We start from the raw sequence: 26,732 nt of genomic DNA on the forward strand, positions 1-26,732 counted from the left end.
CCTTGCTAGCTACATCAGTAAGCAGGAGATGTACGGGAGAAATCAATGAATGAAACTGCCATATAGTTGATAGCAAACATTAAACAAGCTATGGTAGTTAATTTCTAAGCTAAAGGAGGCAATTGAGATGAGCAAAATTGTGGAACAGAGACCCTACTGCAACCGCAACCTCATCCTTTTCTCCATATTCTTCTCGACTGTCTTCGGCAATTTATCAACCGCTCTATCCTTCGCCTTTCTGCTTTTCATAAACTCAGAGAAGGAAGGATTAGTGGCAACCTTGCAGCAGCAGAACTTTGCACTGACGAAACACAAGGAGGATTCTCCAAGCTGATGATACTAGGAATTCTTCATTTATGACCTCCGTTATTATTTGATTCAGTGAAGATGAAGCTGAACCTGAAGATTCTTGTTTAGGTGGCATATTCTCCGAACGCGAGTCATCACTGACTCTCAGCCGATTTGTCACATCCGTAGAATTGGTTGTTGAGAGCTACCTTACTGTGTTTGCCACTTGGGAAAGATAGAACAACTTCCTGCTCTTTCCATATTTTTTGCAGCACTCGTTCTCAAGGTTTGGCATCAGCAGAAAGAAGAACAACATTACTCACTTGTCAGTATTACTACAGACTACGGCCAAATCCCCTTGAACATAAAAAGACGGATACTATGACCTACCTTTCTAACTAAGCCTTTCTTCTGGTCGTAGGTTTCCTCGGCATGCTCCCAAAAATCAATCCTCTCATTTACTCCTGTTGAATTCTTAGCCGGCAAACATGGGCAGTCGATAAGGTGATTTGTAGTTGCTGATAGGAGACATACGAAAAATTATAAAGTGTTGAGCCTTGAGATGTCGGTAAGTGAAACTCGCTCGACAAAAGAATTAAACTTGGTAGTGAATATCGATGAATCAAAGTCACGAGGCCAGCAATTTTGGCCACAATCATAATGGCCCATTCAATCATGAAGCCGATCCAATCACTAGTTCGTAAAACCGTGAATCTTGAAAGCCACTAATGATAGTGGCCGAGAAACAACGGCCATTATAATTGTTAGGAAGAGGGGTTGCAAGCTACGGAAGAAATCGTCTACGTGAGGCAAGTGATGAGGCCATAATTGTTGAGGTAAATATATGTTGCTAAATTCTAAGAGTCACGTATGATGTTATTTACTTTTTTGTGATTGTTTTTAACCGTCATTAGTGTTTATAATATTATGTGAGTTTCATATAAAAATTGAGACCCAACTCAACTAAAAGTTGGTAATGCAAAATTAATTTGTCACTTAATGGGACAAAAGTTCGTAATCACTATGACTAAAGTTGGTTAATTCCAAAAGGAGTTGGCAAATTTAAAAGATAGAGAGCGATGCAAATAAACATGGTAATTAAGTTGAAAATTTGGTAACTTTTAAAATAAATCAAATAAGCATTAGAAATCAACTCATATTAAAGTTAACAACCCAAGACCAATTGGTAACTTAATTAGAGAAAAGTTGGTAAGTTATTAAAATATAGATTGGTAATTTTAAAAAATTCAAATAAATGCTAGGAACTAATTGAATTAACATTACGTGAGTTTCATATAAAAATTGAGACCCAACTCAACTAAAAGTTGGTAACACAAAATTAATTTGTAACTTAATGGGACAAAAGTTCGTAATCACTCTGACTAAAGTTGGTCAATTCCAAAAGGAGTTGGTAAATTTAAAAGATAGAGAGCGACACAAATAAACATGGTAATTAAGTAGAAAATTTGGTAACTTTTAAAATAAATCAAATAAGCATTAGAAATCAACTCATATTAAAGTTAACAACCCAAGACTAATTGGTAACTTAATTAGAGAAAAGTTGGTAAGTTATTAAAATATAGATTGGTAATTTTAAAAAATTCAAATAAATGCTAGGAACTAATTGAATTAACATTACGTGAGTTTCATATAAACATTGAGACCCAGCTCAACTAAAAGTTGGTAACGCAAAATTAATTTGTAACTTAATGGGACAAAAGTTCGTAATCACTCTGACTAAAGTTGGTCAATTCCAAAAGGAGTTGGTAAATTTAAAAGATAGAGAGCGACGCAAATAAACATGGTAATTAAGTATAAAATTTGGTAACTTTTAAAATAAATCAAATAAGCATTAGAAATCAACTCATATTAAAGTTGACAACCCAAGACCAATTGGTAACTTAATTAGAGAAAAGTTGGTAAGTTATTAAAATATAGATTGGTAATTTTAAAAAAGTCAAATAAATGCTAGGAACTAATTGAATTAACATTACGTGAGTTTCATATAAACATTGAGACCCAACTCAACTAAAAGTTGGTAACGCAAAATTAATTTGTAACTTAATGGACAAAAGTTCGTAATCACTCTGACTAAAGTTGGTCAATTCCAAAAGGAGTTGGTAAATTTAAAAGATAGAGAGCGACGCAAATAAACATGGTAATTAAGTAGAAAATTTGGTAACTTTTAAAATAAATCAAATAAGCATTAGATATCAACTCATATTAAAGTTAACAACCCAAGACTAATTGGTAACTTAATTAGAGAAAAGTTGGTAAGTTATTAAAATATAGATTGGTAATTTTAAAAAATTCAAATAAATGCTAGGAACTAATTCAATTAAAAATTGGTAGCGAAAAATTAGTTGTTAACTTAATCAGAAAAAAATTGTTAAACCCTGATTGTTGTCAGTAATCTCTATTTGTAATTTAACTAGTTCTTAAGCAAGACAAATTAAAATTGGTAGCCTCATAGAAAAGTCGGTAAATTAAAAAGAAAAAAAACTAATAAGAATTTCAAATGAGAGTTGGTAAATCAAACTAGTTAGTAATCTAGCGGGAGAAAAATTGGTAAATTATACAAATAATCATTTGTGATTTTGCATGAGAGATAATAAATTAAAGACGTTTGTTAGAAAGACAAATATAATTTGGTAAAACACAACAAAACTTCATAAATAAAAGGAGAAATGACACAAACAGTTTCTGAACTTTGGCTCAACGTGCAATTTGGTCCATGAATTTTTAATTTGTTCAATATAGTCCATGGGCTTTAATCCAATATTCAATGTGGTCCCTGAACTTTTAATTTGTTCAATATGGTCCCTGGACTTTTGTTTCCCTAAATAAAAAAACCAAACAAATGTTCGTAAGAACCTCAAATGATCAAAGTCGATGATTCAAAATGAGATGGTGATTTAATATAAGTAAGATAAAAAGGATACATGAGCATATAAATAGGCTTTATTATATGACTATCTAAGATAACATATCAATCAAGATATAAACACTTAAATGAAGGTTTATACACAATCTTAAAAGATACGGAGAATTAATAGAATTATCAAAATATCTTTAATATAGAAAATTATCTTAGTGAAATCCTCAGTTATCTCTAACAATAAATATTTCTTCTTCTCTTGATGAAAATTGTGCTTTGTCAACATCATGTAGTCAGTTCCAAAGTTCTTTTCTTGCACTCGGCTAAAACGCATCTTATCCATTGCCGGCTCTCTGTCAAAATAAGTACAGGAATATAATCTCGTCAAAAACTTATCTTCTTCTAGGTTTCATCCTTGTCTCTCTTTCACTCTATAACAATGGCTCTTCTTGGCTTCTTGAGCCGCTTTTTGCCGCCATTCTCGGGCTTCGTCTTCACTTGTGTCCTCGCTGTAGTGCTCCAGATCTTCATCTTTTCGCCGATATCTCCCAACTTGCTCCATTTACCGGAACCATCGTCCCTAACTTCTCTTCCCACAAACACCATCTTGCAGGTGCTTGGAAAAGCTTCATCATACAGCAGGCTCGAACTATCATTTCTTCGATTTCTCGGTTCTTCATTTATGCGAAAAGCTTTTTGGGTTCACGCAGGGTGTGGGTAAACTTGGAGAGGGCATAGTGAAAGATCCAGAAGACTTATTGGTAGACGAAAATGGGGTGCTCTACACGGCGACCAGAGATGGTTGGATCAAGAGGTTGCACCGAGATGGGTCCTGGGAAAACTGGACCATGTTGAACAGTGAGACACTTCTGGGGATTACAGCAACTAGGAGAGGTGGCATCATTGTGTGTGATTCTGAAAAGGTGTGCTTGATAAGACATAAGAGATGATAATCTTGGTTTATGAAGAAATCAATTGCGAAGTGCTTATGTGTAAGCTCTCGGTGATGTGATTTGGCCAGGGTCTGCTTTGGGTTGATGAAGACGGTCATGCGATGGTCCTCTTATCACATGTTAATGGATCTGAATTAAGGTAATGTTTTTTTTAATCATTTAGATCACCAGTAGTTCTTTTTCTATTTCAATTTATATCTCCGACACTCTCATAGGGCATGACAGTTCTCCCGTTCCACACGCACCAATAATTTTCAATAATACACAAATCTGCTCTCTCGCGACGAGCGAGGTACTACCAATAAGTTAGTACTCATTTATTTTTTCAGTTTTGAGGGGGAAAATTATATAACATGCAAAATAATCTAGTTTCAAGATGATTATGGATATTTTAGATGAAAATGCATCTATTTAGACTACGATTTTTTTTTTCAAACAATTGTTGGTATGTTCATCTAAAATTTGTGACAATGGTGGTCTTAGCTTAATGTTGTAGATGGAGGGAAGAAGATGAGAAAGAAATAAGGAACGATTACTGAATTAAAGCTTAAAATCACAAAAACCTGATAGCGTCCATCATCTAAAGGGATGAATTTACTCTTAACCTTGCTAGAGTCAATAACGCACTCATGTTATTAAGATGAGTCTAGAGATAATTTTGTATTTGCAACAAATCTTTGGACTTCTCTCTTATTTTGCGACTGACTAGCCATATTTTCAAGAGATTTGGCATGTTAGGGAGCAGTAGGGAGTTTGTGGTTCCACGAGAAACATGTGTACACTTCAGTAAATGATATCTCAAAATTTCCTTAGAATAGTATACTTGAGAGTTAGACTCACGATGTCATGCGTACAAGTTAGTTCAAGATAACACTTTATGATCACAAAAATGTAGACTAGTTAGATTATTTCATTTTTTGTAGATTTCCACCATAGAATAGTTTTTCAACATGCATGTCACCTGACTTAACATGTCACGTCAGCGATATGCGACGAGTTAGACTATGTTGCATGTACTTATTACGTCCTGGCTTCGTAAGCCTAAGGATGACTAGTCCAACTAAGAAAATTCCCGTACTAAGACCCTCCGATTCTCTAACTTGCCATTACCTAGGGAATTTGTAACACCATCCAAGGTCACTAGTCAATACGCAAATCAAGCTCCATCATAGAGAAAGCTATAGACATTAAACGTGACAGCTTAAAGATAAGCCATGGGTAAACATTTGCGAATTAGTCAAAAGAAGAAAACTTAGAAGAGTGGCAGCTTTTCCTTGCTGTGATGCGCCATGTGTGGCTGATGCTTTAGGGTATCTTTCTCTTTTCTTCCTCACTTTGTCATTGACAAGGACGAATGATGGGTCTTTGACACTTTGTTCGTTAGCATCCAGACAAAAACACAAATGTTGCAGTCGTGTCAGTCGTTCTTTTCTTGATCGATTTGCGTGATCCTGAGATTTTTCTCGACCTCCTCCTCACAAAGAGAAGTCGAGAAGGGACCATGGTGCGTGAAGAAACGCACGATGCTATACGTCATTGTCTATTGAACTCTTTCTACTTGAACTAATTTCAATTATAGGTTTGAGAAGTTTGGAAAGTTAATAAGGACACGAAGGAGTTGAGCTCTATTTATTTGAATTTTGGCTAGCATGTTATTTGATACGTAAGATTAGCAGGTATTCTTATGAATAAGCTCGTGGGATTTCACTCGATAAATGATTTGCTTCACCATGAAAAAAGAAAAAAAAAGGGCTGAGTTCGCAATTAAGATAACACTATATTTTTTATCAAATCCAAAAAAGAAAAGAAAAGAAAAAATAGTAGGGGGTTTGTGAGATTAGATTTTCTTATCCTCGTATTCCTACAACAATAATGTTAAATATATCAAGAAAGTTTAATAGGTCATAAGTTACTTGCTTATATGCTAAATTAGTGTGATTATTTAGTAGACTAATTCCCAGAATATTACGTGTATGTGATGTTGCTATCTCTATAAATACTGCATAATATGCTAGATGGTGCGAAATCATTAAACACTAGCAATTAGACCTGATCCCGGCCAAACACGAACCGCACCTTGGGTAAAAATTATTTGCCCTAATGATTTGGGTTTGATATGTTTGGGCAACATTGGTAGATCAAATGCAATTACAATCATCTTGGTGGGTCGAGCATGGCACCAAATACCATCAAGTCCGGCCAGAAATCGGCTAGGTTGGAGGCTCTTGGGGGACTTGGGCCCATGAGATCGCCAGCCTCATGAATATGTCTACCTAACAATAGCATAGTCAGTGAAGTAGTTTATCTCATAGCACACAAACTGACATAAGAAAGCACAAGGAGCAATTTTATCACAAAACCATAAAAAATTCATGTTTTTACTATGATTGCTACATATAGATTCGCCGACGACGTCATTGAAGCATCGGATGGGAGTCTATACTTCAGCGTAGCCAGCACCAAGTTCGACCTCCACAATTGGTACTTGGATGTCCTCGAGGCGAAACCTCATGGCCAGCTTCTCAAATTCAACCCTTCATTGTCGCAAACTTCTATCGTTATTGACGACTTGGGCTTCGCCAATGGCGTGGCTCTATCTAGGGACGAAGATTTTCTCATCGTCTGTGAAACTTGGAAGTGAGTATATCCACTGATGCGCAATTTATAGAACTCATACATTGGAATTCCTCTTTAAAATAAAGCATCTTAGTGCAGTTTCGGAGAGAAAAAGGGAGAAACGTGGTGCAATTTTGCTTACGCGCATGTGTGTGTTTCACAGATTTAGGTGTTTGAAGCATTGGCTAAAGGGAGATGAAGCAGGGAAAACGGAGATTTTCATCGACAATCTTCCGGGCGGACCTGACAACATCAATCTTGCCCCGGATGGATCTTTCTGGATTGCCCTACTGCAGGTATATTCGCAACATAGTTACCAAAACTCTAAACCCAAAGTGATTGCGAGGGTATCGGCTTCTTTTGAATCGTGTTTTTGGGATGCTCTATCACTGCTCTTTGCAAATTGGTGCAGTTGACATCTGAAGGGTGGGAGTTTGTGCACGCCTCCAAGGCAGCCAAGCGCTTTATAGCAACATACCCAAGTATGATCAAGAAAGTGAAGGGAGTGCACAGAAAAGCAAGTGTTTTGCATGTGGGAGCTGATGGCAAAATAATCAAGAAGCTTGATGATCCGGATGGGAAAGTCAACTCCTTTGTTACCTCAGCAGTTGAGTTTGAGGGTCATCTTTACCTGGGAAGCCTCAACGCCAACTTCATTGGAAAATTGCCCCTCATCTGATGATGTTGCCAATGTAACGTTCACTACAATTGGCATTTCATGTAATACCAGTTCGCAAGGGGAGTATTTCACATGGGAGGCAGTTGAGCTTACATGTATCATAGCATCATTTGCTTCACCAGCTCCGAATTGCGAAACTTCGATGCTTCCAAGAGAGAGATTCAATAACAATGTCAAAGATATCGTTTAATAGACTAAATTTATCTGATGTTTAAGCATTTAGCAAACTATTCTTTGAAAAATACAAAAGACCTGAGGCACAACTAGGAAATTCGAACAGAACCGTGAGGTTTCCTCACATAATGACAGTTTTGGCAATCAAACTGAGATCTTGTAAGCCAGGGACGCACGAGAAAAGTCAATATATAGAATTGCCATATAGTTGATTGCAAACGCTTAACAGGCTGTTTTAGTTAATTTCTAAGCTAAAGGAGGCAATTGAGATGAGCAAAATTCGATAACAGAGAACCTAGTGCAACCTCATTCTTTTCTCCATATTCTTCTCAACTGTCTCCGATTTACCAACTGCTCTATCCTTTGCCTTTCTGCTTTTCATAAACTCAGAGAAGGAAGGAATTGTTGGCAGACTTGCAGCAGCAGTAGAACTTTGCAACGGGGAAACACCAGAAGGATTCTTTGAACTGATGACACTAGGAACTTCTTCATTTACAGCCTCCATTATTACCAGATTGAGTGAAGATGAAGCTGAACCTGAAGGTTCTTGTTTGAGTGGCATATTCTCCGAAGGCGTGTCGTCACTGATTCTGAGTCGATTTGTCAGATCTGTTGAATTGGTTGTTGAGAGCCACCTTATTGTGTTTGCCACTTGGGAAAGATAAAACGACTTCCTGCTCTTTCCATATTTTTTGTAGCACTCGTTCTCAAGGGAAGAAGCTGACTCTTCAAACTCATTCCTGCAAATAAAGTTTGTAGAGAAAAAGACTTCTTTAATCTATCACTATGGCTTGGGTGTTTCTTAGACTGTATATGATGCATCAGACTGAAAATTCAACCAGATGAAGCTCTCTTTTGCAACCTTAAACTAGCAGTGAAATGTACCGAGAAAAACAAAGTGGCAGTGAAATGAATGTGACAAGAATCAGAAATTAGTAATATTACGTTAAAGAGCCAAGACGCTGCTGAGCCAGCCTCAAGGCTTTGAGCAATCTTTGCTTGCTAGCTTCTCTCAACTCTTCCGATACTTCATTCTTGTCAACTTTATTCATCTGCAAGAAGTCATCATAGTATCCCAGTAACCGACCATAAGTGCAACTTCTTTCATAATAGGACAAAATTGCAACAGTGACACATATCAGTTTCCCATTTCATCTGACGTGTAGTTTTTGGTTTGGCAACAGCAGAAAGAGGAACAACATTATTCATGAATCATTATTACTACAGATAACTCCCTTGACCATGAATAGAGGGATACCACGACCTGCCTTTTTATTAAAACCTTTCTCCTGGTTGTAGTTTTCCTCAGCATGCTCCCAGAAATCAATCCTCTCATTTACTCCTGATTTGAATTTTGAGATAGCTGAGTTCTTCGTAACATCAATGCCATCTGCACTAGAATCATCACACATCGGAGAACGCAACAACATCGGCCATAAAAGATTTACACCAACTATTGCTTCAAACATAATTGGACAGGTGTCAGGTAAATACTGCCGTGCAAATATTACCATCAGAGTCAGAAATGTCTTCCTCCGAACAACTTGCTTCATCATCACGATTCCAAAATTCAGAATACTGTCCTTCATCACTCATATCTACCGCGCTGATTGATTAGAAAGTGCATAAGAATTAGCATTGAATCTTATGAATAATGTCACTTCTTGCAACATAAAACTAAAAAGGTTGCCTGCAAGATAGATTACCGAGGAGCTTCAAACAAAACAAAAACCACAAAACAAAACCTGCGCATCAGGATTTTGGAGAAGTGGTCTCTCTGACGAGAAGTACAAGTAACTGTAAGCTCCTCCAACTGCCTGGCAACCTGGTTTGGATGTTTGCACGCATCGCACGAGTTTTTACAGAGGGAAGCAGGTACCTAACTTATGCATTGACACAACTTGTGTTTCAGTTCAAGATTTAGCAAGCTCTAAAAACACCTCAGCACCAGTTACATTATGAAGCACAAAAAGTTACCACAACCTGTTCACCAAAACTCTCAAGAATCTTTCTGCGCCGGCACCCGGATCCTTCACAATATTCAACCATCTGCGCACCGATCAGTACCTAAAATCAGTACGTACCTAGACAATGTAAATATATGAAATCAATAGAAAAGCGATGAATCACCTGATTGAAGTCAGCTAGTAACTTTTTGAACAACCCATCCTGTGAACTGGAGCTTTGCGACTTCTTGCTCTTAGCCTTGCTTAGAATAAACTCCTGAAAGTATGTGTGAGCTCATCAAGAAATTTCATCGAGAAGAATGGCAAATTACAATCAGGAAGCCAGAGACCTGACCATTCTCTTGCGATCATCGATCCCATAATACAATATACTTGTGGAGGGCAATTGATCTCGGCCGGCTCTACCTGATTCTTGATAAAATGCTTCCATCGACTTTGGAATGTTAAAGTGGCAAACAATCCTCACATCCTTTCTATCAATACCCTGCAAGTATAGGCCACATTCAATGATAGACAAGCATCAGAGGAAGAGTCACGCAGGATGATGAAATTAGAGTTAATTTGAGTGCAAAGCCTTGTGTTATCATACCATCCTGAAGGAACATCAGAAGCAGAGTAACTCTGCATGCAGCAGAACAGCTCCAAGTGGAAGACCATAACCAAAACAAATAGTTACATCATATTCTTGATTGATAGAAGATTGTAAATCAAGGACAAGCAAGAAAGCAGCTTAAGAAATATAGCATCATAAAGTGGGAAAGTTGACACGCAACTTACCCCAACAAAATTTATCCATTGCAAACAAATGGTCACGTCAAATGAGCAAAAAATTCAAGAATAATAAAGTTGAGGCTATCAAGGGTTCTCTTACCCAAAAGCCACTGTGGCCACGACAACTTGTATCTTAGAAGAAATCCAATCATCTAAGATGGAACTCCGCAGCTTGTCATTCTGACCCGCGTGGTAAGCTGAGAAGTAAAAACAGAATAGATATCAATGGCCACCTGACAATCTTGTATGACTTAAGAAAGAAAGTACAATTACCAGCACATGATATTCCATTTCCTGAAAGGTAAGCAGACAGGTTATCACACATTGTGCGTTCCAGGCAGTAAATAATTGAGCAAACAGCACCAGACGTTTTGAGTTTCTTCAATAAGTCAGCATATGCATCATCCAGAATATCTTTGTACCGTACTGCACCAAGAGAGACTTGTTCAGATGCAAAAATACTGCAAATGAATTTTAGTAGAGTAGTTTGTAGAAAATGACAACAATAGTTGCAAAAATAAGCTTTACTATGTTGGCTATGAAAAAAGATCCAGAATCCTGATGCCTTTCCATCCATTACAAAATGTCAGTCCTGAGCAATCAGGATTTGCTAATATTACACAATGCCAAGTCTCCAAATTAAAACTTCGGTTGGGACCAGATCTTTTCAGGGAATATTTCTTGCAAAAGTTGACCAGCGAATTTACACAAGAAACTTTGGACCACCAGAAAAAGATTATACATGAAAAAGGAAAAACAAAAGTTCTCCTTAAGTAATTTACAAGCAGCCCATTAAAGTGGCCTTTTTCTTTAGCAACTTAGAGAACCTTAGATCAGGACTTTCTCCTCAACTTCAGAAATCACAGGAATCATGCTAAAGTGATAACTCATTGGAGTTGAGACTGAGGACACAGAGAGAGAACTAGAACAGGGAGGAACGATTCCTTCGTGGCTTTTGATCGTTGAGAATTTCTCTAACCAAAATTATCCTAGAAGATGCAACTCAAACCTAGAATTCCAATACAAAAGGTACATTACATTCAGAGACTAACATGTGCATATGGGATGTGCCTCCACATTATCCCCTTTGTTATTTACCGAAGTGCCTCCACATTATCTAAACTTTAGGAGAATAATTGCAGTTACCATGCCTTGCATCAACAGCCAAGCGACCCCAATATTTGTACGAACAAATAATGATACCCTTATGCAACAGTAAATACATTCATATTCTTGTGCTTTCTCTGCATCAGCCAGCTGAGCCAGAGATTGTCCTAGAGAAAATGGTTATTGCCAGCTAAAGCTACAAGAAATTTTCCTCATGAGCTTTCTCTGACTCCAAAAGCCTGCATCTAATAGCAGACTAAGTTTTATTTCCACGCCAATTAAAGTCCAAAATATCCTTTAACTAACGATTTATGTCTCCACCTCTCTTTAGTTACATGGGACGAACTAGAGGCATAACATATGAAACTTGAAGGACCCACCTTCATAATATATATTTGGACGGTTGAAGGATGATGTTAGAACCAGAGGGCTTTGCATCCCTAAGGATTGCATGACATCATTCTGCACCCTGAAAAGGAAATTGGTTAATTCTGGTAAAAAATATAACGTGAAAAAACTTTATGGAATAGCCATTAGATCTGCTGCTACACAAATGCCGACATCACGCCCCCTTACAGGCTTCTACTACTAAAGAAAATGGAAAATGATTGATGATAACGAAAAATCAACAGTTGAAACTCTGGAAATCAGAATTGGTTGGAGTCAATTTGATAATGAATCAGATTGTCTATGTATCCAAAAACAGAGAGGTACAAGAAGTTCAACAAGAGGTACAAATAGTCTTTAAGGAGTTCAACAATGACTTTCCAGTCAAAAAAGGTCTCGGATCTTTCCAAACATGACCACAACTAAAGATTTGAACAATTCAAAATTTTTTTACAGGATTTTTATTTGGTGTACTTCCAGTGCAAGAGAAAGTTTGTACATTCACTATTGGATGGTTGTCAGGGCTGACATATGGAAGATTTTGATCACAAAACTAACTCCAAACACACCACTCATCCCACGATGAATGTAAATTATTTACACTGGCAGTCGACCTACAATATTTCTTTTAAAATTATCCTGAACCACTAGCAGAACTTTGGAACATGTCAATACCAATCAATGCGCCTATTCTTGTTCAGTCAGATTGGGTTCGCTTCAAAGCATAATTGTCAAAAAGTATCGGCTTCTCAAATAATTCAAGCTTGAGTACAAATAATGTTTGACTATATTTGTCAAGGAAAAAAAAATATGCATGCTATCTTGTTACATTCATTCACAAATATTAATGCTCTCATATGATGTGTGTCTTAATCATGTTGATTGGTTTTGCTTTGGTTATTCCACTTCTATAAATGAGATATGGCTTGAACAGGTGACAACCCATGCCACAGCCTTTCAAGAGATATGTGGCCAAAACATGGAGAGCTATCTACTAGTCAGGTCAGTTTTCTTATATAAGAAATCTGGGTCTCTCCCTGTAGCAAGTAAGGTCAATTCTTCCATAATTCAGTCAAGACCACTTACTTAGGAACAGCAGTTGCTGTCAACGCCAGTATTGGTATGCCAGGCAGGTGATTCCTCAAAGAGGAAAGCTTCCGGTAGCTAGGCCTGTTTGAAACAGATCAAACACAAACGAAGGATGAAAAACTGTTTAAAGTTTAAAACTTTGACGAAAAAAGCCAAATGTGTGTGGGTGATCCAACCATCATAGTCCACAAAGCTAAGAGACAGACATTCAAGTGCTTGCTCACACTCGTATAATGTGCCTCGACAACTGTAAATAAACATGTCTCAATGTGTGTGAAGTGGTTGTCCATGCTTATGTATTTATATCAAGTTTAAAGAAAGCTAAATTAACAACAGGTGTCTCCATTTGGACAGCCTCATGATCACTGCTGTATAAATTCCACTTACATGTTCACATGTACCACCAAAGAGTCCATAAATGTTTCAAAATAATGCTCAAGAAAGTAACTCATACTGCTATCTAGGAAATTACGCCTATTTTTAACACCAAAGAAAATTTACTTCTTATAAGATGCATAAGATTTGTGTGGCATCCCAAAGCTTTTTATGCATGCTTATTCACTTATTCACTAGGACTATCAATAAACAACAACTAAAATCAATAAGAAAGAAATTGGCTTTTATGCCTCCAATAAAAGATTTTTCAGTTAAGATTCTTACAGAATCTCTGCAGCTTGACCAATTTTGTCAAAAAAAGCAAAACCATCTAGTTGATAGATTAAGATGTCTCCCTATTAGCATCACTAGGGATACCGCACCAATTAAGAACAGGAGCATCAACAGGCATGAGTCAAAGTTGTATAATAACGTCCTAGATATGCACAGTAGGACACTCTGAAATAGAACAAAACCAACAGTGGGGAGATATAAATGAAATGAACAGTCAAAGACATCCAAAGCAGGAGCAACAAACATATCAATATGTTGATTTTTGAATGTGGTGCAATTATAAACTGCAAGAAATAAATAAAATAGCTCTTTCAGTTCAAAAGACATAAACCATATTTGTTGCTCGAAACAAATAAATAAGCTACCTGAAATCATGGCCCCATGTTGAGATGCAATGCGCCTGAAATACCAAGAAGAAGATGAGAAAATCATTTTTAGGGATCGAGATTCTTGCATTGGAACACAAGACACGCCAACTGTCCTTGTGAATAGTCTACACAAAATTCACACCTCGTCAATGGCGATCAGATTAAGCAACCCTCTAGAGTGAATTTTCATCAGCTTTGACATAAACCCTGGTGTGGCAATCAATTCCGGAGTCACGTATAGCAGCCTCAAGGAAGGTTTCCCAGACTCAAGGTCTTCATATATCTGAAAGCAAAAAGTAAAACTTAAGAGGCCTTGTTAATTGCTTTTTAAGCATAATGTGCATATTAAACAGATTAATGTTAGGACTCTCGAGCTCCACAAATCCTCAAGCATGATTATATCTCTCATTACCGATGCAAGACTCGAGATTCACCTTATTCTTAGTTTGAGTCGTTTGGGTAGAGGAGAGAAATTCGGCAGAAATTCCTTTCTCCTTCAATGCACTTACTTGGTTTTCCTAACCAAAGAAAATTTGGTTGTATACACTCGAGAATTTTTACAAAGATCACAATAGTAACTATTAACGATAAGCTACCTCTCATGCTTACCATCAAAGCTGTGAACAAATTGAAGATCACCAATTAACACACATCAGTCTGATCATCCTGTGCCAATAAAAACTCAACCAAAATCCCATGCAGATAAAAAGAACCACTTAGGAACTTCATTTGTTATGAGGGCAAGAGAGCATTCACCTATCAAAGGACACGCAACAAGCACAATCCCCGTTTTGGCCAGTGCAGGTATCTGGTAACACATTGACTTCCCTCCTCCGGTTGGCATCAGACAGAAACAATCCCTTCCTTCACTCACCCACAAGGCGAACATAAAATCAGCAAAAACCCAATTGACAACACTTTCCCATTGTTCTCTTTTACAAAAAAAAAAAAAAAACCATCGGCATTCGTCGGTTTGCCATGGTTTTATCAAGAAAACGAAAGTACATTAATTGATTATCAGAAAAGAATCAAGGGTTATGCATGTTGTCATGTGTTTGACCTGACAGGACAGCTTCAATGGCCTCTAGCTGCTTGCCTCTGAACTGGGCATGCCCAAAATGCCACCGCAGGAGCTTCACCAGAGCTTCTCTGCCCCATTTCTGATTCTTGCCCTCGCCGATGCTCGCGCTTTGCAATGGTAATGGCGACTTCTTCATCTGCAAGTTTTTTCACTTGATCAAGGAAACCCCAATGCCAAAAAAATTCCAACTTTGATGAGATTGGCTAAGGTTTGCTTGATCTTCTTGGAGACGGACCGGCTTTGGTGGGTCGCCGTCGTTCTAGCAATGTAGCAATAAGTCGTGAGAGCGAGCTTAATTAACATTATGGGATTATGACACAAATTATCCCATAATTTTGGCTAAATGTGTAATATGATCCATGAACGTTAAATTTATTTAATATGATTTGGTCCCTGAACTTTAGTCTAATGTGCAATATTATCCATGAAATTTTAATTTATTTAATGTGATTCCTAAACTTTAGGTACATGTTCCATTTAGTCCTTAAACTGTATAAAAATGTCAATGTCGTCCTCCTATTAATTCAAGTTTAGGGATCATATTGAATATTTTCATATAGTCCAGGGACTAAATTGAACATATACAAACAATTTATGGATCACATTGAACAAATTAAAAGTTGAGGGATGACATTGCATATTAGGCTAAAGTTCAGGTATCACATTAAATAAATTTACAGTTTAGGAATCACATTGCATATTTAGCCAAAGTTCAGGGACCGTTTGTGTTTTTTACCCTAAAGTGATTTATGTTAGTTTTCAAGTTAGTGGATAAACTGCCTAGGCAAAAAAAAGAAAAAAAAGGTTGGCCAAAAAAAAAAAAGTTGCTGGATAAGCTTTTATTTCATGTCGTGCATATATGTACCAAATTGTTAATTATGAATACAAGATCAAGTAGTACATATTTATGATATGATATGGACCATAATCACAAGATGTTCTGCAATTAATTTAAAAGCACGTCGAAAGATCGGCATTATCTCTGGATAAAAGTGATTACCACGAAAATGTTTTGTCGAGAATAAGTTATAGATCCAATTATGATCGTGTATTATACAAAAATTTACCAAAAGGCTGTTGATATAGCAATATAATTTTGTTAATACTTGTCACTTGGTGAGATACTGTAGGCATATCGAAAGTATTACAATAGGAACGAATACCCACAAAACACCATTTACTTCGTTGGCGACATTTTGCTTCAAAACTTTTGCATTCTATTGGTAAGATCAATCTCATGTGTACATCCATGTAAATATACTAGGGTCGTAGCATAGAGTAATCATAAGAATTGTCTCTAATGCCTCCTCATCCGCTTATAAGAAGAGAAAGATAGGGTGCATACTTCTCCTTTTTGCTTAGATGCCTATTCCGCATAACCGTACCTTTTAATTTATAAAAAGATTCATTTTTGAAAAAGCATTAATGTCTGTGTCGCTCCCTACAATTATGTAAAAAAAAACGGTTTCTCCCTTAATTAGAAATATATGATAGAAAAGATTGCCATCTTTGGATAGAGGCATAATCATTATTTCCTATGTTTCTCTCTCTATTTATTTGTCTTTGGAAAGATGAGTTTTTCCACTCATCTATTATTGACACCTATTTTTAATTGTCCAAAATTAATTATGCAAATTTTAGGGGTTAATGTCCTTAATTCCTAAATCAAAAAAATCTGGCGGGTCGCGACATCTATTCAGTTCGTTTTTTCCCATTAATATTTTAATTTTTTTCCCTTCTCCTACTTTTTTTACCATTTAAAGAAGGGAAAATGCGATGGAGGGTTGTAAAGTCTTTTTAATTTCCTGCTGGGGTCGTCGAACGGTCATTCTTGGGGCCCTCTTTTGATATTTCATGGGCCTAACAATGGACTTGACCTTTCAAATCGGGCCCGGCCCGGCCCGGCAAGGCCCAATCAAGCCGGTACCCAGGCATGGCCGAGATGGACGTTTTTCTCTGCATGGACTTTTAAGACAAAACTATTAGCCATAAAATCAATGGGAAAAAACAAGGCATAATTAACCACATAATATGGGAAAATATTCCACAAGTTCAATATGACAAGGAACGAGTACGCATATGAACACACTCTCATCATTAGAAGACAATAGGATTATTTTAAAGTTTTTAATCTTTGAGTGTGAAAACGAAACTGAAACAATCCAGTGCTCTGTTTTGGGAAGGGAGGAGAGAATAAGAAGGAAATGAATAAGATTAATTCCTAAACAAAAATTTAGGCGTCAACCGCCTCATTTTATTATTATTTTTCACTATGTGGTAATATTATTCTCTTTTTCGCTATATATTTCCCATTTGGATTTCGAGGTCCCCTTTCCTAAATTGTACCGGTATTGGGTTTTTAAAGTAAAAGTAAATGAAAACAACATGGCACAGAATGATAATCGGGACCATCAATGTCTCGAGGAGTATGCCAACCATTCCGGCATACATAGTCCAAGATAGAGGCCAAGATGAATGTTTTTCTCCGCATAAAGTTTTAAGAAAAAAACTATTAGCCATAAAATCAAGGGGAAAAAAATCAAGGCATAGTTATCCATCTAAAATGGGCAAACATTTCACAAGTTCAATATCTTTTATCTCGTGCAATGCACGTGCATCATATGTACAATGGATGTGCAACTTACGTGCAATTGATGCGCAACTGACGTGCAAAGTACATACATGAACACACTCTTATTATTAGAAGACGATGGGATTATTTTAATGGTTTTAATTTTTGAGTGTGGAAATGAATCCAAAACAATCCAGTGCTTTGTTTGGGAAGCGAGGAGAGAATAAGATGAAAATGAATAAGATTAATTCATCAACAAAAATTCAGGCGTCAACCGCCTCATATTATTATTATTTTTTCACTATGTGGTAATATTTTTCTCTTTTTCACTATATATTTACCATTTCGATTTCGATGTCCCCTTTCCTGAATTGTACCGGTATCGGGTTTTTACAGTAAAAAAAAATAAAAATACCACAAAATGATAACCATGACTAGAGGTATGAAACCCATATTTAATGATTTGGGTCATATATGAGTTAGTCAAGTTTTAATAAATGGGTTGTTAATGGGTTTGAATTCTAAGCCTTTCTTATATGTGGGTTTAAATGGGTCTATAACAAACCCATTTACAACCCACCCACTAGGCCCACACACACTCTTTCCCTCTTCATAAAAATATTTTCAAAAAAACCAAATTTATTTTTATTTTTTCTCTTTTTCTTTTATTTTTATTTTTACCTTTTCTTTTATTTTTCTTTTTTCTTTATTTTCGGCCAGTGGCCGGCCACAGTGACAGCCGATGACCGGCCACAGGGCAAGGATGAGCTCGCTGGAGGCTAGCGAGGACGAGCTTGCCCGAGGTCAGCGAGCTCAAGCTCGCCGATTGGGCAAGGCCTCAACGGCCTTAGGTGACACTCCAGCCTCGCCGATTTGGCGAGCCTTGAGTAGCTTGTCCTCGCCCTGTGGCCGGTTGTTGGCCGTCACTGTGGCTAGCCAAAGGCCAAAAATAATGGAAAAACAAAAAAACAAAAAAGAAAAAGAATTAAAAATTCTATTTTTAAAAAAAATTATTAAAATTATTAAAATGAGTGCACAAAGTAAAATCAAATTAGATTTTATATACGAAACGTCCAAAAATATTTTCCAGTTTATTTTCAGGTTTCAGCAAAACACTGGAACATTTTGTTATTTTCTTGAAAAATGACTTCATGAAAAACATTTTCTAGAAATGTCGCATTTTTCGTGAAACAAATGGAGCCTCAATTTTTAAAAAAGATTATGAAAATTGTCTACTAGCTTTGTATTGCATGAAAATGTTTTAGCAGTATAATTTTTTTAAAAAATCATAAGAAACAAATTTGCCTAGATTGGGTTAAATATAGAAGGGTTTTAGCAATATGGGTTGAGTATGGATCAGGTCGGGATATTTATATTACAATAGATGTGTCATAAACGGATTAATGGCTCAATTTGGATCGGACCATTTATAATCCGATCCAAACCCGATCCGATCCACCCGTTTAACAGGTCTAACTAGGACCATCAAAGTCTCGAGGAGTATGCTACCCATTTCGGCATAGATAGTCCAAGATGGACGTTTTTCGCTGCATATTTAATCGTTTGTTGACAAGCAAGGGAGAGAGAAGAGAGGCCAGAGCGAGCATTGGACTGCCCAGCCCTATTTGATCGTCTGTTGACAGTGAATTTTGACTTGGAATGTCGCTTAGAGTTTCACACCAGAGAACAATCCCTCTCCTCTGTTAATATGTTCATATCCTCTAGAGATGTTAGCTAAGTGAAGATGGCTACATTCTTCTTCTTGGTCATGCTTTCTCACGCCGCCGCCGCCGCAAATAGTTCCAGGGTCCATACCATGGTGCTAAACATTGGTAGTAACGACACCCGTTTTGGCAACATTCTACCTATGCCGGAATGCGTGGCCCTTATTGTGGCGACATTCATGGTCCGGTTTTGATTGTTATTTTGGGCATTCTTTTTGTCCTGTACAAATTGTGTAAGAACCCAATTCCGATGAGAGTCAAGAAAAGGGGACTGGAGGTCCAAATAGGAAATGTGTAGAGAATGAAAAGAATAATATTACTAAATTGACGCATGAATATTTCTATTAATGAAGAAGTCATGGTATTTTTATTTGTAAGAAATTTTAGTAAAAGTCTATTATATTTGTCATGATTTTTATTATTAAATTAGTCATGATTTGATTTTTATTTGTCACGCTGTGGCTTTGCCATTAAACAAACCTCAGTGCCTTTTCAACTACGATGCATATGACAGATATGAGCAATGTTAAACCATTAATAAGCGCGTGTTCGTACACGTGAGTTACACGTCCGTTGCACCTATAATGCACATGTGTTACATGTCTATTGCACGTATGTTGCACATGCGTTGTACAGGATTAAATATATTGAATTTATTAGTCATTCCCTCGACGACAAGCACAAAAAATTCAATGACAAATAATGGAAAATTTAATTCATTAATCAGAAGATTGATCAGGGATTGATAGATTTCGGAAATCCCAATCTCTAAAATCAAGAAATTGTCAGTTTCAAGAATCGAGATATTGCAAACTTTCGGATCGCATTGGGAAATCACACATTCAAAAGTACGAGCAAAGTACGGTGAGAAAAGAAAATTGGCATGGGCATCCATGGGATGGGATGGGGAGTTGGATTAAGTGTTGACAAGCAAGGGAGAGAGAAGAGAGGCCAGAGCGAGCAATGGACTGCCCTGCCCTATTTGATCGTTTGTTGGTATCGAATTTTTACTTGGAACGTTGCTCAGAGTTTCACACAAAGAACAATCCCTCTCCTCTGTTTATATATGTTCATATCCTCTAGAGAGATTAGCTAAGTGAAGATGGCTACATTCTTCTTCTTGGTCATGTTTTCTCTCGCCGCCCCCGCCACCACTGCGAACGGTTCTGGGGTGCAAACTGTGGTGCTAAACATCGGTAGTAACAACATCCATTTTGCAACATTCTACCTATGCCAGAATGGGTGGCCATTATCATGGCGACATTCATGATCTGGTCTTGATTATTATTTTGGGCATTCTTTTTGTCTTATACAAATTCTGTAAGAATCCAATTCCGGTGAAAGTCAAGAAAAGGGGACATGGAGGTCCAAATAGGAAATGTGTAGAGAATGAAAAAAATAATATTACCAAATTGACGCCTGAAGATTTATATTAGTGAAAAAGTCATGGTATTTTTTATTTGTAAAAAATCTTAGTAAAAGTCTCTTCTATTGCTCAAGATTTTTGTTATTGAATTAGTCATGGTTCGATTTTTATTTGTCATGTTGTGTCTTTGCCATCAAACAAACCTCAGTGCATTTTCAACTACAATGCACAAGACCGACACGAGCAATGTTAAGCCATTGATAAGCGCGTGTTCGTACACATGAGTTGCATGTCCGTTGCACGTATGATGCACATTCTTTGCACATCTATTGCACGTACATTGCACATGCGTTGCATGGCATTAAAGATATTGAATTTATTAGTCATTCCCTTGATGACAAGCTCAAAAAGATTCAATGACAAATAACGGAAAATTCAATTCATTAATTAGAAGATTGATCAGGGATTGACAGATTTTGGAAATCCCAATCTCTAAAACCAAGAGATTATCAATTTCAAGAATCGAGATATTGCAAATTTTCGGGTCGCATAGGGAAGTCGCACATTCAAAAGTACGAGTAAAGTACGGTTTGAAAAGCAAACCGGCATGGGCATCCATGGGATGGGATGGGGAATTGGATTAAGTGTTGACAGGCGAGGGAGAGAGAAGAGAGGCCAAAGCGAGTATTGGACTACCCCGCCCTATTTGATCGTTCATTGGTAGCGAATTTTGAGTAGGAACATCACTCAGAGTTTCACACTAGAGGAGAGGGACTCTCCTCTGTTTATATATGTTCATATCCTCTAGAGAGATTAGCTAAGTGAAGATGGCTACATTGTTCTTCTTGGTCATGCTTTCTCTCACCGCCCTCGCCGCCGCCGCGAATGGTTCCGAGGTCCAAACTATTGTGCTAAACATCGGTAATAACGACGTCTGTTTTGGCAACATTCTACCTATGCCGGAATGGGTGGCCATTATCGTGGAGAGATTCATGGTCTGGTCGTGATTATTATTTTGGGCATTCTTTTTGTCCTTTACAAATTTTGTAAAAATCCAACCCGGTGAAAGTCAAGAAAAGGGGAGGTGGAGGTCCAAATAGGAAATGCGTAGAGAATGAAAAGAATAATACTACTAAATTGAACCCTGAATATTTCTATTAATGAACAAGTCATGGTATTTTTTATTTATAAGAGATCTTAGTAAAAGTCTCTTATATTTGTCACGGTTTTTATTATTGAATTAGTCATGTTTCCATTTTTATGTGTCATGCTGTGCCTTTACCATTAAACAAACCTAAGTGCCTTTTCAACTACGACGCATAAGGCCGACACGAGCAATGTTAAGCCATTAACAACACTCTTCGCCCAACGTCTGCTGCCCCGAACCCAGTCGTCAACACATAGCGAAGCATTTGCCGGCGAAGCTGCATCTGCACGTTGCCGACGACAGCATTTATCATCGGCGTTTTGAGCTTGCAGTCAAATTCTAACAACACCAACGAGAAATTGTGAAAGATCGAGCCGAAAAGACCTCGCTTTGATAAGCCACGGCGACTCTAGTGCCTGAACACGAATTGCAGTTAACTTCGATCAGCAAACCGTGAAGAGCAACTTTGCTTCGCCGGAGAGCGCCATCGTACATTTGCAAAAGCAAAAAAAACACAAAAGAAAAAGAAGACGACGCCGTTGCCGGGGATCGAACCCGGGTCACCCGCGTGACAGGCGGGAATACTCACCACTATACTACAACGACCTTGTTGCTCTCGTCATAAATTAAATTTATTTAGTCTTAACATTGAACGTTCTTTTCTCTCCATCTGTATCTCCTCTTCTTCCTCCTTTGCCATTCTCACAGCCACTTCCGTAACAGACGTCCGAATTAGGGCAACATGTGTGGGCAGGAACGAAATCGTTTCTCCCCCTCCTGCCAACCTTGTGGTACTCGACCATTCCTGAGCTCTGCTGCCTTTAACTTCAGTTCTCATATATAAGGTCTTGAATCAGATTCTGGTTACTACGGTAATGAAGAAAATTGTTCGTAAGCGAAAGTTAGTTGTTCTATCTGTTCTTTGTTACCTGATCGTGCTCTAGCAGCTTGTTCCATTATGGTAATCAAAAAAATTCTTCGCAACGCTGTGCCGGGGTTGCTGCCCTGCTGCCTCCAACACTGAGCCTAGCCGACTGACGCCGCTCGCTTGCCGTTCGACGTTGCTGCTGTTCCCGAACCTCAGCACGACGCTGCTGCTGCTTGGTGATCCGCTGCATCAAGCCGCGGGCCGAGCAGCACCTTCCTGGCCGAGCCTGTCCCGCGCCGACGAGAGGAGGTCCGATGCCGTCCCTGCCCTGTTCCGGCGACGCCACGGGCTTCCCCCTCACCGCGACGACAGTTGCTGCTCCTTGCTCCGTAACTGATCTGCCTGCTGCTCTCTATCTGGACAACGAAGGCAGCCGCGACCTCCGCACCGTGACGGACATCTGCGAGACTCCTCTGTTTTTGCAGGTCTCGCATCGCGTGTAAATAACCGAATAGAAAAAAGTATGCTATTTGACCTAGGTCAGTAATCATGATGGTTTTATCTGTTTTTCTCAAACGTGTGGATACTTTGCGTGGTGGGGTTCGTGGAGGACTGCGTCGGCTTTAGCAGGATGGTGGTGAGTTGGGAAATTCAACAAACAGTTGGAGAGCAGCTGACTCCTCTGCTCACTGGAACGGGACAACAAACAAACCGTGATTTTGGCAACTTTGAACTTTACTAATATTAAAGGATTGCTAAAAAGGGCAAGGAATACTTATCTTCTTTTGACAATGTCTTGAACGGGAGTCGGAAGATCCGTGAAATCTAAAGAACCCGCACGTATCGATACAATTCGGAATTGGTCTTGTTGGATTACGTGATAGACTCTAGTTGCATCGAATTTTTTTATTAAAACTGAACAATCCCACATGATTATGAATTGAGCGTATTTGTTTCTTTTTTCCCCCAAACTTGTAGGCGTGTATTAGCGGATACTTCAAAATACGGTTTTTTCTAAGTGTTTTTAATAGATAATTTAAAACTAGAAGTATGTTTGGAAAAAGAAGATACGATTGTATTTAGTATGAAGTTTATTCATATAATATCATCAAATAAAGATAAAGCACGAGAAGAACATGGAGTAAAAGTAATAGAAGTGGACATGGAAGTGGTGGGGTGTGACGATAAATTGAAGATGCACCAGGCGACAGACAGCTTCTTCGTTCATGGCAACAATAAAGGCTATGAAGGTGGGTTGTAGCGGCTTGAAGAAAGCATTATGGGGACAATAACCCTTCGACAACAATGGAATAGTTTCCAAATTTGACATAGCTCGAGCGAAATGAATGAGAAGTGGTTGAACATCGGCGGCGCCAACGTTGTTAGACTTCTACAAGAGGTTGATGGAGGTACTGTAGATTGAAGGAAGACAGAAGGACAGAAAAATGGTGGAGGGTGGGAGAAAAATGGTGGAACATGAAGTCGATTTAGGTAGAAAAAAAGCTTGTTCATAACATGAAACGAAGGGTGCGTGGACAAAGAGAACTATCGATGGAACTTGAAGAAGAATCATGTGAACGAGGGCATGACAGCAAATGAAGAGGTTCTTCTTCTTTGGCAATATCAACCATCTGCTCTTACATTTTTAGTGAACAATGACTACACCAAACACCTTTATTTCGCCTAGTGATGTTTCGGCCTTCAGTGTGGATTCTGTAGTGTAAAGGTGCCAGCAACCCCTCCACTGTCCCATCAAATTCTGTCTGGTGTTTCATAAGAGTTCACACTAGCAAAAACTTATGTCTAGACACAACCAGAAGCTTCATGCCATAAAGCAACATGCAACCCAATGGCACAAATCATGGACTCTTGTACCGACAGTGAACTGATCAAAGCTCACTGCGCAAGTGAGCATGACCACTCTTTTCACATTAGACCAGACCAAGTGGAGTGAGAGTGAGAGTGAGAGAGACATCATACCCACATGAAAATCCTCGCAAATATCCCAGGCACTAGTAACAAAAGAAATCAAAGCACGTTCTGTGTCCTTGACAGTGCCATTCATAGCTATCGCCAGAGGAATCTTCTTTGCAATTTCATCGTCGGTCGGATTGTCACCATGCATTTTATGCGTTCTCTTTCCTCGTACTTTTACTACCTTCCAAATCGATCCATTTAACACAAATGGTCCTACCAGTATATGCCAGAAAACCAGCCAAATAGGCCATAATTTTCATCAGGGACAGAGGTGGGATCCACATCTTCCCTCTTCTTCGTTCTTCCATGGATAAAACTTGTCTAAAAGGTAGTCTAACTAAAATTTGATTTCCCTTGTTATGTTCATCAAACTAGTCAAGTGTCAAGAATCTATGATAAGCTAACAGAAACTGAAGTGAATTTTACAGAGAAACTTTATGGACGTTGCTTGGTGGATCGCCAATGGGTTTTCTCAACATTTACAGCTATTGAAACTGAAAGTGCAAGGACATGAACCCTTGGACATGAATATGAATCCCTCTTTCGCAGAAAATTTCTGTATCAACCTAGACTTTGAATTCTCTGAGCAAGAAGCATGTACAAACGTAAAATCGTCATCCGTGACTACGTGAGAATTCCAAGTAAGACATCAGATCAGGTATCATATGTACATAGAAAATCAGCAAATGCATAGCCAAATCCAGGGTATCATCCAGCAAATTAAATTACAGGAAGAGCGTAGAAAACCCTGATGCCCATACCAGAAACATAGTTCCTCTGCTCTGGGAATATATATATACCTCAGTCAACTAGATATAGAAGAAAAACAGCTCCCAGACCGAACAAGCGCCGGTGTGACTGAATCGATTCCTGGCAAAGTGCTGCTCGAATTTGACCGGAGGGCCCTCGGCGAATCCAAGCTGCGCCGGATCAGTTTCCCCATGGCAGAGATGGGGTTCTCTGTCTCCTTCAAGGGATCATACGACTTGAACTTCTTGCAAAAGCTGATGTGCCTATTCAAGGCCTCCTCAGTGGATATGAGCCTGTCTGCTCTCAAGACCTCATCCTTCACCGCCTGAATGCAGAGCCCACAAATCCATCTTCCTTGGTACCGTTCTCGAATCCGGAGGATATAGGCAGGGGTGCATTCCTCTGTGAATCCACAGGAAGCACACTTCGCAGTCTCCACTTCAATCAAAGCAGGTGTATTTGTCGTTGTTGTTGGTGGTGGCGAGGCTTGTGATGGGGTCTCTGAGCCTGAGATAGCCATAGCTTGTGAGATAACATTGAACTGAAATTGTCCTCCTCTAATATAACATGTGGGGAAGGAGGAGGAGGAGGAGAAAAGAAGAGAGGAAGATTTGTGTGGGGGTTTTGTGGGCATGTTGCATCATTTCGTAATCACGAGATTTGTTTCCATGTGGAGCAAGGGACATGCCATTCCCCAATAAAAATATAACCTGATTCAATCCAAATTCATTCACATTCCGAGAAATTGTGATGGGTCTCGCATCACACGTGAATAACCCAAGAAAAAAAAAGTATATTATTTCACTTGATGATTCTACTTGCAATGACAACGATTGTCGCGACCGACCTCCAATTTTTTTTTTTAAAAAGGAGGCTCACCTCCGACGGTGCTAAGTCTAGGTTGGGGACTTAACTCGGGCTCTCTCAAGTCCATATCATATCGCGACTTAGGGTTTATGTTTTTAACCTGCAAGTGATTTTTTCTAGAAGTCACCACTAATCGGTTTGAGGTGGGTCGATTAGACATCCAAGTAAAGTAACGGGAGAATCACCCTACTTCTACGAACTAGAGATTAAATGAATTCGGGGACTTGGTTACATTAGTTTGGTAACTAATGCCCTTTCGGTTCCTTTTTACCTTGTTCATTTTAGAAAATATTTGTCAGGCAATTTAGATTAATTTTAGGCCATTTCTCCTAACATGTGAGGTGATCAAACGAGTACACAATTATTAACGATTAGAAGTCAAATTAGATATGCAGCCTAAGCTTTTAGCCCTAACTAAAGCGATAACATTTAAA

At 38.4% G+C, this 26,732-nt stretch overlaps 3 protein-coding genes and 1 non-coding gene across 4 annotated transcripts in view; 1 reads left to right on the plus strand and 3 right to left on the minus strand.

Annotated features, from left to right (window-relative positions):
• LOC115688169 (uncharacterized) overlaps positions 1-26,210 on the minus strand; it is a 64,078-nt gene extending 37,868 nt beyond the window's left edge. The window contains exon 1 of the mRNA XM_030613928.2: positions 25,939-26,210. Coding sequence (XP_030469788.2) covers positions 25,939-26,065 — 127 coding nt within the window. The 5' untranslated portion in view covers positions 26,066-26,210. The remainder of the gene's footprint in view (positions 1-25,938) is intronic.
• Positions 3,467-7,641, plus strand: LOC115688172 (protein STRICTOSIDINE SYNTHASE-LIKE 4-like). The gene is made up of 6 exons (XM_030613940.2): positions 3,467-3,779; positions 3,877-4,089; positions 4,188-4,258; positions 6,520-6,756; positions 6,899-7,031; positions 7,148-7,641. The coding sequence occupies exons 1-6, from the start codon at positions 3,606-3,608 to the stop codon at positions 7,412-7,414; spliced, it is 1,095 nt and encodes a 364-aa protein (XP_030469800.1). The 5' UTR covers positions 3,467-3,605; the 3' UTR covers positions 7,415-7,641.
• LOC115688171 (ATP-dependent DNA helicase Q-like 3) lies at positions 7,762-15,290 on the minus strand. The gene is made up of 19 exons (XM_056310580.1): positions 15,007-15,290; positions 14,703-14,810; positions 14,556-14,563; positions 14,381-14,464; positions 14,089-14,229; positions 13,944-13,978; positions 12,907-12,990; positions 11,814-11,902; positions 10,600-10,752; positions 10,427-10,523; positions 10,145-10,148; positions 9,890-10,039; positions 9,719-9,811; positions 9,572-9,637; positions 9,334-9,467; positions 9,100-9,194; positions 8,857-8,978; positions 8,534-8,640; positions 7,762-8,328 (listed from the first exon to the last, which is right to left on the minus strand). Exons 1-19 carry the CDS (start codon positions 15,161-15,163, stop codon positions 7,884-7,886), a joined length of 2,172 nt encoding a protein of 723 aa, XP_056166555.1. The 5' UTR covers positions 15,164-15,290; the 3' UTR covers positions 7,762-7,883.
• Positions 22,371-22,442, minus strand: TRNAD-GUC (transfer RNA aspartic acid (anticodon GUC)). Its single transcript has one exon. It is a non-coding gene; the product is annotated as a tRNA-Asp (tRNA).
• Positions 26,211-26,732: the final 522 nt, after the last annotated feature.

Source organism: Syzygium oleosum, unplaced genomic scaffold, assembly GCF_021117445.2.
Source record: "Syzygium oleosum isolate NSW1041296 unplaced genomic scaffold, Sole_v2.1 Sole_v2.04, whole genome shotgun sequence".
Lineage (NCBI taxonomy): Eukaryota > Viridiplantae > Streptophyta > Magnoliopsida > Myrtales > Myrtaceae > Syzygium > Syzygium oleosum.

Coding starts and splice junctions, on each gene's coding strand:
- LOC115688172 (XM_030613940.2), top strand. CDS start 3,606: ATGGCTCTTCTTGGCTTCTTGAGCCGCTTTTTGCCGCCATTCTCGGGC. Junction 3,780..3,876: donor CCACAAACACCATCTTGCAG/GTGCTTGGAAAA, acceptor GGGTTCACGCAG/GGTGTGGGTAAACTTGGAGA. Junction 6,757..6,898: donor ATCGTCTGTGAAACTTGGAA/GTGAGTATATCC, acceptor TGTGTTTCACAG/ATTTAGGTGTTTGAAGCATT.
- LOC115688171 (XM_056310580.1), bottom strand. CDS start 15,163: ATGAAGAAGTCGCCATTACCATTGCAAAGCGCGAGCATCGGCGAGGGC. Junction 13,979..14,088: donor ATCTGATCGCCATTGACGAG/GTGTGAATTTTG, acceptor TTGGTATTTCAG/GCGCATTGCATCTCAACATG. Junction 8,979..9,099: donor AGACATTTCTGACTCTGATG/GTAATATTTGCA, acceptor ATTCTAGTGCAG/ATGGCATTGATGTTACGAAG.